The sequence below is a fragment of the Monopterus albus genome, unplaced genomic scaffold (assembly GCF_001952655.1).
Source record: "Monopterus albus unplaced genomic scaffold, M_albus_1.0 scaffold277.1, whole genome shotgun sequence".
Taxonomy (NCBI): domain Eukaryota; kingdom Metazoa; phylum Chordata; class Actinopteri; order Synbranchiformes; family Synbranchidae; genus Monopterus; species Monopterus albus.
This window is the reverse complement of record NW_018128157.1, coordinates 212,862-223,746: the sequence shown is the minus strand read 5'-3', so window position 1 is coordinate 223,746 and position 10,885 is coordinate 212,862. Positions and strand designations below refer to the sequence as shown.

General features: G+C 48.1%; 1 protein-coding gene across 1 annotated transcript in view; it reads left to right on the top strand.

The window, feature by feature from the left end:
• Positions 1-16: 16 nt before the first annotated feature.
• The window catches only part of psda (pleckstrin and Sec7 domain containing a), a 45,361-nt gene continuing 34,492 nt past the window's right edge, over positions 17-10,885 (top strand). Inside the window, exons 1-7 of the mRNA XM_020622261.1 lie at positions 17-348; positions 3,139-5,760; positions 6,138-6,246; positions 7,759-8,009; positions 8,082-8,359; positions 9,324-9,561; positions 9,654-9,913. Of these exons, the coding sequence (XP_020477917.1) occupies positions 3,313-5,760; positions 6,138-6,246; positions 7,759-8,009; positions 8,082-8,359; positions 9,324-9,561; positions 9,654-9,913 (3,584 nt within the window). The 5' untranslated portion in view covers positions 17-348; positions 3,139-3,312. The remainder of the gene's footprint in view (positions 349-3,138; positions 5,761-6,137; positions 6,247-7,758; positions 8,010-8,081; positions 8,360-9,323; positions 9,562-9,653; positions 9,914-10,885) is intronic.

Genomic DNA, 10,885 nt, shown 5'->3' with positions numbered 1-10,885 from the left:
CCGAAAGACATCGTCGTCCTCACCCCCCTCACCCACTATTAAGCTGTGTGCTGCCATACCATCTGCCAGAGCTGCCCCTCATTGGCTCAAGCAGAAGGATGTGATTTGCTGGCAGGCTGCCTGGGGGAAGAGGGCTGGGAGAGGAGGAGGAAGAGGAGGAGCTGGAGGAGGAAGAGGAGACGAATCAGTAAATCCACAATGAGCCGGCTCTGCTGCAGACAACAAGTGTTCATCAGAGAGAGGGGGGATAGAACGAGGTTACTCTATAACCAAGAGAGAGAGTGATGGGACGAGGAAAAGAGCGGGAACAGGAGGTTACCATGGCAACTCAGCGACCAGGACACACAGGTAAGGTTACAGCTGGTGTGTGTGTTTGTTAGTGTGTCAGCACATGTATTTGCACATAAGTGGTTCTATAAGTGTGTTTTTGTGGATCAAAACATGAAACAATTTGAAGCAAATGACACATATCCTCCATTTTTCACCACACAAGCAAACACACACAGCACACCACCTTTAACTTAAATTATTTACCACATGGGAGTGAGCAACTATGTTCTGCACACTCCTCTACCATGCTGTTTCCACTCCACATGAATAATTGTGTGTGTGTGTGTGTGTGTGTGTGTGTGTGTGTGTGTGTGTGGACTCACCGTACATGTTGTTCGTCAGTGTCCTAGCTGTAAACCGAGTCCGGAGTTCTCGAGTTGTCTGCTTTTTCTGACACGTGCTTCTTTTTAACCAGATCTCATTTAGTCAAACTGATTAAGTGACATTTGTGAGCTTGTCGGTTGTGATCCGTAAATACCAAGTATACAGCCTCACACAGGTGTCCTCTTTAGAAAGGGAGACACGTCACAAAATGGCTGTAACATGTACAGACACAGGTGACAACTGAGGAGACTCCTGACTGGCTGAGTAGAAACCCAACCGGCAGGGTCACTGATCAGTCAGCTGATCACCCTCCTGATGATCTGATTGATCAGTTTATCCCCAGAATGTCAGACACTGGGAAATAGTCCCACCAGAGCCAAAGGTGGCGTCTCCACACGTCTCATTGTGTCCAACCAGCAGATCCACAGAGACTCAGCTGATTCTCATGTCTGACAAAGAAAAGCATCAGCTCCTCACATTAAAGAAGGTGGAACCAGAACATGTCGGTGACTGTTGCTTCTAAATAGCTGAGGTTCATTTTCTACCAGTGAACTGACTCATGGCTGCAGCTCTAGGTCACTGAATGGCTTCATGAGGACGACACAGTGGGTCGGACCCGGCAGGGGGATCTGGTTTGAAAGGAGGAAGTTACCTCCTCCGACAGAGGAGACCTGACAAGACGAGACTCGGCCCTAGATAGTTTGTCCTTTCATCCATCACCAGCTGTGTGTTAGTGCAGAGTCTACATGGTTTACAGCAGATAAGTCAGTCTTTAGTTTGAGCCCCTACATTAGTGGCGGTTTTTGGAATGGGCGAACCGGGCGGCCGCCTGGGGCGGCATTTTTTCATGACATGTGGGGGGTGGCACAAGCACTTGGAAAGAAAATAATCTGCGCCGCTAAGCGGTTTTCTATTATCTATCATATGTGGCGCCCCTGCTTAATGAGAGGGTACACAAAGGGGGGTCTCACCCGGGGAGTAATTCAATGTAGAACTGCCAATGGTCTCCAGACACTTTTTAAATGTGAGGATCTGATGCTTTTTTCTTATACAGGGTGGGTCATGGAAACGTAGCCTGCCTCCAATACCACGCTCTCAAGTACACGGGCTACTTTTCCATGGCCCACCCTGTATATGGTAGAGAAACGAAAGTCTTTGAGTTTTGTTAGGCTCAGTCTCATAAACAATAAGCAATTTTACTATTCCACCTTGGTCTATGAGAAACTGCAATGTTCTTGTTTTTAAAAACTATTTTCTGACTTTGAAAAATTCATCAATAAACTGAGAAAATAATCATCAGTTTAACTGATAATGACAATAGTCTAAAACAATTAGTCGACTGACAGTTGGAAGCCGTGGTGGTGACACCGAAATTGTTTGTTTATAGCCTATCAAAAGCATTTTACTTCTGGCGATCGTATTTAGGCTTCAAGCATCCTAAAAGTGGTGTTGTTGCTGTAAGTGTCGCATACTGTTGGTTGTCACAGAGCTTATTTTCCACACTATCCAAAAGCCTATAGAGAAGTCCCATTGGCTTATTGTTGAGGGGACCAGGGTGATGCTACCCTCTGGGCTGGCCTACAAAAATATGTCATCACTACAGCAATCTATAAACCACTCCCATCACATCCTGTTTCCTGGAGCTACAATGTGAACTACAGATGCCTGGTTGGGACAAACTGTAGAAAATGCAACCTCCAGTCTCTAGCTAGCGTTACCTGGCTAACAGTAAATGTGTCCGTCCAGTAGAATGCTCTGGTTACTGCTGATGTGACACAAAGCCACCAAAACAAACGGGTTAGCTTTAGATGCTAACACATCCAGAAGGAAGAATACCACGTGAATGGTTTCCAAGCTGCTTTTCCTCATCTATTCATAGATGAGTCAGTCCGTCTCTTGGTGTCTGCTGGTCCTCATGTTCTTACTGCCATGTTGGGGGATGGCCAAGGAATTGAATGGACTTGTGATTACTATGGCTTTTGACCTTATCAGAGGATAAGGACACAGTGTGAGAATCAGAACAGCAGTTTGCCATTCTTAGCTTATTTACAGATGGGTCTTAAGAAGGTGTTTTTCCATCTAAAGCCTCTAAAACAACTTCAGTGCTTTTTGTCTGGATTGCCATTTTCCCCAAAGATGTTTCTTCGTTCAGGATTTAAGTGAAGGTGTTAGAGAGCACCGTCTAACATGATGCACTAAAATCTCCCATATGTGTTCATCCACCCGAAGGACACTGACAACTTCCCGTATCCACCGTCTAAACTCCTAAACCTCCTAAAATACCACTAGATAAATACCACCTTTTGATTTTTCTTTTTGCTGATACATGCTGTTGTCATGAAAAGAATGTTGTGAGATCTTGAAGAAGGTTAAAGCTAAAACTGACCCTGGTGTCTTGACTGCAATAAGAACTTTGTTATGAATGGCTGTAGAGGATAAACTATATAATATTAAGCTTGTGCCTGTCTCTGCTTCCTGCTGCAGGGTGAAGAGATGATGAGCCGATGGAGACTAACCCTGATACTTCACTTCTACCTCTGAGCCTTGTCAGAGATTTCTGATGAGCTCATTGCTGGGCACCAGAAAGTCAAGGGACCCTTTGCACAAATAGCAAAGGGCCACAGAACAGGAAGACATTTAGGTGACCCAGCTGCCTACATGTCTGAGGCAGGTAAAGTCTTCCATCTGTATGTTGAGGTGAGGCCTGTTGCAGAGGAGGACAGGAAGGTGCCAGGAAGAGGAGATGATGAGGCTGCTCACCTGATGCTTCAGTGCCCAGACATCCTCCCTCACTCCCAGAAGATCTCCGCCCACTCCAGTCCTAATCGCAGTCCGGATCTTTCCCCAGTCACTCAGCATCACACTGCAGCTGGGAGCCACAGCTTGCCCTCCTCAACTTCCTTGTCTAGGCACTCGGTCAGCTTCCAACTCCAAAACCCAGATCCAACAGCTTCTCCCACTCTGTTCCACCAGCAGGAAGTATTGTATGACAGTTTTGGTCAGTTACTCCAAGTTTTTTCACCTGGAATGACCGGATCAGGAACCAGACCGGGTCAGTATGGCTCACAGGGATGCTCTTGTCCCCCTGACTTGGATCCATGCCAGGGAAGGGTGCTTCTCTCTCCATCCTCTACATCCTCTGGGAGGCTGACTGTACCATCCACACTGACTAGCACCTGCAGGTCTTATGATGTCCCAGGGATGGAGGGTGAGGAGGGGAGGACATCTGTGGTGACCTTTAGCTACATAGAGAAAGCTAACGTGCACAGATTAGGGGGTCGCCGTACTTCTATGTGCCTGAGTCAATCAGATAATCCTTTTAACAGATTAGAGGGAGAGCTACTGCGTGGCCATCTCCAGAAAAGGCTGAGTGACCCACTGCAGTACAGTGGTCAGCCAACACAGGATGACCCATACCCGAATTATCCCTGCTCATATGGGAATCAGTATGCATGGGGCTCACCTCACCCGCCGAGGACTACGATGGATGCAGTAGCCAGAGATGCCACCTACAGGGCCTTGGAAGAGTTTGGATCGCCAGAACTCAAGCGACGATTTGCTGGTCATAGCACAGAGAACTGCAGTCCCACCCTGTCAAGGCACCACCAGCCCCCTAACTGCCCGTTGTGGGAGAGCTCACCTGTTCTGCCACGCATCACCCGCACCCTGCCATCCAAGTCGCAGCTCCTGGAGCTGGACAGGGGAGTCCGCCATAGTTCAGTGAATGGACTACCCCAGAGTCCTGCCTCTGACCATCTCTGTGCTCACGCTGGGTACTCCTCCCAGTCAGTGACTCCAGACTCAACACTTCACAACCATGGCCTGCCCCAGAGCTTGCAGCGGCCATGTGAGGAGAATGAGAGCCCCAGGTTGTCCAGCAAATTTCACGCACCTTTATCTGCGGGGAGACCCACAGATATCCAGCATGAGATCCCAACCGGCACATTCCCCAGCAGCTGCCAGCCCAGTTCTGGCTACCAAACTAATGAGAACCATCAACAGAGTCTTAATAGTAACTATAATGCTCACACCACCAATGCCAGTCTTAATTCTGCTGACAATAAACAATACAACAATAAGTCACATGTATCGGGCAAGGATCACTACAAACTGTCACGCAGCACTAGAGGAGACCGTGATGTAGTCAACCGTACCAATGGCAGGAGAAGTGTCTCCCCATCCTCAAATGCTGACGTGGCTTATAAGTTAGCTGTGGAGGCTACCAGACTGTCCACCAGTTTTGCAGACAGATGGACTCCCTCTCCAGCACCTTCTCAAACTGAGGCATTGTGTTCAGAGAGTCCCAAGATGAGAGGGCCATATTTAATAGAGTCCCAGCCATACACTGCTCTTCACGGGCAAAGCTCCCCTGGGCCTCTGCAGGCGTCTGAGCAGACCATCTGGGTGAAAACAGATAAACCAAAACCTCAGACCCAACCAGGACACGCATCTCCTCTCTTGTCCCAGAAAGGCCCATCCTCACCGGCATGTCCAGCCTTACCGGCTAGGATGCACCGAACGCCTGCCTCCCACTCACCAGCTTTGGACCCACAGCAGCAATGGAGTTCATCACCCAGTAAAGACATGTCCACCCTGCACAGCTACCAGCAGCCTTGGTACACTGGAGACTACAGATCACCTGGCACAGGGCAGAGGCAGTATGGTCACCTCTTTGAAAGCCCTGAACTCTTCAGGAGACTTCTCTCCAGCCAAAATGCAGCAGCATTACCTGTGAGCTGGACCTCTAGGCACCAGGAGTGGAGGGAGGCTGGACCAGTGCAGGATGGGGACAAGCTCTCTGAAGACAGACATTTCACTTCTAGAGTTTGGACTCCAAGCAAAGAGGAGTATCATGGCAAGGACAGAAAAGTCAAACGAGTAAAGGTTTCAGAACAGGGGTACCAGAGGCAGGTGGCAGGCTTGTCCGAAGATCAGAGAGAAGAGGTGCAGAATCACAGCGGGGCTGCTGGGACATCCTCTCAAAGCTCCAGTGGGGTGACAGGCAGTATGGGAGACAGTTCCCAGCTGGACATAAACGGTAGTCTGTCCCCAGAAACCTCGAGCCAGTCCAGCCACGATACGGCAGACACCGGCTCAGGAATACAGGTCGGCTGGTCAGGAGGGTGATGGGGGTTCAGTTGTTGAAGTGAATCTGTGTGGACAGGGCGAGGTTGTCTGTCTGCAGAGCTGAACAGTAAAAACCTGGTCTTGTGTCATGACTTAGAAGTCACATTTAATAAATATGTAAGCAGAAAGTCTGAAAATGTGAAGCTGGAACAAGGAAAGTTTTCTTTGAAAAATGGCTAAAACCATAATTGTTGCTTACCTTTGTGTGGCTCAGCTTATCAAATAAATGTTTTAACTCTAATCTGAATCGGTGTTTGTCCGTCAACCGCACAAATAAGAGTGCATTCATGTGTCAACATTTTCAGACCTTTGATTGACACAGTTTCATCCTGTTGCTGTCTTTCCTCCTCCTGCAGTCAGACGGCGGCCCAGCAGCGACCCCGTCCTCGCGGTCGCAGAAGATCGCCCGAGCCAAGTGGGACTTTCTGTTTGGGGATCAGACAGAGGAGAGTCTCTGCAGTAAAGGTACCGTCGGCCGAAGACTGATTTAAATATGCACGTTTTTTGCAGTATTCCTTTTTTTTCTTTAATCAGTGATCACAAAATAAGTCTTTCAAAATAAAAACTTGGCTCTTCTCCGGTGTGTTGTCAGCTGTGTCCTTCAACAGGCTGGATGAGGCACAGAGAAGTGCGGTTTCACTGTGATGCGCTTGCACTGATGCTTGTGCTGGTCTTCACTGTAGGACATAAAAATAGAGAAAAGAGGATTAGGAGCACAGGGAGAATTTAGAAATGAACATCTCCACTGTTAAATGTTTGTTTAGTTTTATCCAAAATTCCTAACCTGTGTTTGAAGCATGGGGGTGAGCTCATGTGCGCCTTTCACCAGACAGCCACTACTACCTGTATACAGCTGGATAATGCTGCCGTGATTTTTGATACAAGGCTTGGTGATTGTGGATGTGTAGGTTTGGTCTGTTTTCTTCTTTTTAAGTGCTTTTCACTGTTTGGAGCAGCAAAAGATCAACAGCTGGTTCCAGCTGGTTTCCTTTACTTTGATATTTTTTAGCCATTTCAGTTCCCAGTGTGCACTTGCTAACTTGACTTCACAGCACAAAGTGTTTGGGCGTAACACCTGACTCTGATTGCAGAAAAACGACATGGAAAACTCGGTGTTTTAACCTCAGACAGTTTCACACCTTCACACAGGAGAACAGCAGCAGTAGCAGTGTTTGTTTCACCGGTTTACCTTTCATCAGGTTAAAGGGCCATCCTGTCTTTGTCTTGTGTCTTCGCTCAGTGAGGTAAACAGGGAGCGTCAGCAGCTCCCGGTCTCTCCTAAGCCAGTGAGCTGAAGCTTAACCAAAGCTGGAACAGGGCTCACACTAATCGACTCTACACACACGTATTACTGCACAGCACTACTCACTTCCTGTTCCTTATAGAGCATGTTTTTCTGACTGTTGTTCACTTGAAGTCCAGTTTTAATGATCTGAAGTCAGTGGTGTCTGCAGGCTATGGGCGTATGTGGCCTCCAAACCGTCATCTGATCGTTGTTGTTTTAAAACATCATGCCCGAAAACATCAGTGGACAAACTTCAGATCTAAATAGGTGTCATTAAAGTTTTACTGAATGTCTGAATATAATGTTTTGTTTCTCCTTACTTGTAGACTATGGTTTATAAACATCCTGTTTCATATCTTGAGTTTTGAATCTGAGACTACAGAACTCGCCGTTCATACAGGCCTGTATCTTCACCACTGGATGGGAACGACTTGAGGCGACATTTCTAAAAGATGTTTTGCACGTTAAGATTGTGTTTGATTGGTACAATGCTCACTGACTTCTGCTGAAAGCAGTTTAGAAGTCAGTCATAGCTGGATATCTCCTGCTACATCTGTCTCTGCCTCGTTCTACAGTGTATTTGTATCTTTTTTGATATAAACTGCTTATGTACGCCTGTTGATACCTGTAAGACTTCACGCTTGTACAGTATTTGTTACTGTAAGCATTAATATCTTTCTTTCTTCCACCAGCCAGCGGCTTGCCAAGCCCCACCCCTCCCTCTTCCCTCCATCTGAAACCATTCAATCAGAGGAGGGGGTGGGACAGTGAAGCTCCAAAATTGTTGCATCACGAGGTGCAGCAGATCGAGGTGGAGCTGGTGAGCCCAGACCCTCGAGGTTCCATCCCCAAGGTGGGCATCATCCACCGGACCATCAGATACTCTGAGACGGATCTGGACGCCGTGCCACTGCGGTGTTACAGGGAGACGAACCTGGACGAGGTGATCTGGTTCCATCTGATCTGGAGTTGTCTTCATGTTAGTTTATGACTAATATTGATTATTATTGTTTAGGTGATGCGGGCGGAGGCAGAAGCAACTGAGGAGGCAGACTCAGCCTTCGGGAGTAACCGCAGCATCCTGGGAAACTGCAGCTTCAGCGCCGCTGATGCCTTCCTAAAACCGCGGACAGGTGGAGGGAAGGAGGGAGACGAGGAAGAGGAGGAGGAGGGGGAAGAAGAAGAAGAAGAAGAAGGAGTGGTGAGCTGGGCTAGTGTCCGGATGCAGGGAGATAAACAGAGACAAAGATCTGCCAGAGAGGAAGAAGAGGTGTTCAGTCTGCTGCTGAAGAGGTGAGAGAGCACAAACGTTTTACATGTTTAGTGAGTGATACTAATACAGATACTAATATTCTTCATGGTGAGGCTGCATCACATCCCAGGTCTTCACGCTCAGTCCTGATGTCTCAGACAGATCTGGCCTTGTTGTGTCGCTGCTTCCCGTCCGTGTGTGTCAGGGCCATGTATCTGGCTCCGGTGTGAACACTGCTGAGCTCCTAAACTGCCACACATGCACAGATGTAACTGAAATGTGAGCCACGTGTGCACAAGAATAACAACCAGGTCATGTGTGCGACAGTCAAATGGCCCAGTTTCCTACCAAACTGCTGGGTTACGACATGTTCCTCCCAGTCTGTCCTGATCAGAAGCTTCTCCATAAACATCCTGGTCTCTCCACTGACCCCGTCGCTGTCTTTGCTCTCCTCCATGTTTATTGTTACCGGTCTGTGAAGGACCGACGTCGAATGATGACGACAGGCAGTATGTGCAGAGGAGGAGACGTTAAAACGACCACATGGATTCTGATCTGACCTTTCTGACGGCGCTGCACAGTCAGAGGTCAGAGAGGAATTGGGTCTAGGAGCACATAGGCAGGTGGCCCACATCTGGTCTGAGGACACCTGGTCTGGTCTGTTCACACTGCTGTGGACACACCAGGTCTGAGGTGCTGCTGCTGAGATGTGGACACTACAGTGTGTGTAAAGGATTTTATAAACAAGAAAAATTGTTACATGTTCAAGTGAAAACATTTACAACCTGCACATCTACAAACACCCAGACTGGCTGTTCTGTACTGGTACCTGCAAAGTACTGACAAGCCTCTGCTTAGGCAAATCAGTTTCACTTTGAGTAATCTCCATTAAACCCTCATGTAGCTGAGCATCTTGGTCCGGTGGCTCAGGACAAACTCTTGGTGTTTATAACCCTCTCCATTAGGACTCTGGGCACTAACGTTTGGTGTCTGTTTCCTTTTCAGGCCATTGGAGGCGTCATCTAACACCCATGGTGGCCTCAAGTCTCCGATCTCTGTCGGCAGCCCTCGCCAACCCTCCGACACCAACCTGGACTCCTTTAGCCGCCATTTTGAAAGCATCATGGAGTCTCACCGAGCCAAAGGCACCTCGTACAGCAGCCTGGACAGCATCGACCTTCTGACCTCTGGATCCACATCTGTGTTCACCTTCGACCTACCGACGCTCACCCCGGAGATCCAGGTAAGAGAGTGAAGCTGAACACAGCCAGAGGAGTCACATCCATGTGTCCTGTTTGACTGCATGAGGTTAAACCGCTGTGTCTGTGTGTCCAGAGTCAAATCTGTGAAAGCGCCAAGCACATCATGGAGCTGAGTTTCGCCCCTCTGTCGCATCTGCACCTGTCTGCTTCCTCAGAGATGTCTCACTCCGAACTCGCCCTCAGTGCCTCAGGGGCCAGGCTGCACCGGGGCTCCAAAGATGACTGCAGGCCTCCAGTCCGGTCCAGGTCGGAGAAAGACTCGTGGCGTCGCTCCATCCCAAGAGGCAGTTTCCGAAAGGCGAGCTCAGTCCCCTCCCTCCACACCAGCCCCAAGTAAGTCAGCGCTGAACGACTGACTGTTCACCCCCAGGGGTCATAACCTTGGGATCATTGGTTACTTATAATCACGTTAAAGCAAACGGGTAAAAACTGGTGGAGGCTGTGAGGTTGCAGTTGTTAGGGGGAACACAGTTAATAATTGACGTGGTCCTGCCACCAGATGGCGACAGAATAACACAGGTCACATTCTCTACACACTGAGTTAAGGTGAAACGCATTGCACTGACAAAAGGAAAAGACAGAGACCTTATCTCATAGGTGTGAGGGTTGTTTGGACCAGATCCAGGTTTCATATGTTTGAGATAAGTTTTCTTCAGTGTCACAGTAATTTAGTGATGTTTGTCAGAAAATGCTGTACTGCAGAGCAGAACTGAACGGTTAATAGGTAATTTGGTGTTCGTAATGTTCTAAACCTTTAACAAATATTGACAAAAAACCAGGGCTCAGTTCAGTGTGTGCATGTCCTGCGGCTGGAATTGCCAAGCTGATTCAGTTTCACAGTAATTCAGTGGTATTCGTGAGCACAGACAGGAGCAGTTAATAGATAATTTAGTATATGTAATGCTCCAATTAGTAAACAACTAGAGACTAAAAACAGGGCCCACATTGTGAGTAAGGTCTCCTCTTTTTCTGTTGTGGCTGTGTTGTTGCTGCTAAGTCAGATGTTTTTCAGGTCAATATAATCCTCACATGCTTATGCTCATGGAGAGGAGTCGTGGTGGGCTGCAGTCTCTCCTGTCCACACCGGCTCTGATTGGATGCAGTGAACTGATGGAGGTCAGGATTTAATTACCGAAACAATCGCATATCTGAATGAATAACAAGTGAAAACCGGAACTGGAAACTGCTGCAGTACCCCACGTCAGCCACATGATGGCTCGTAAAGACACAACACACTTTGCTCCGTGTGTGTGTGTGTGTGTGTGTGTGTGTGTGTGTGTGTGTGTGTGTGTCTGTGTGCGGGCA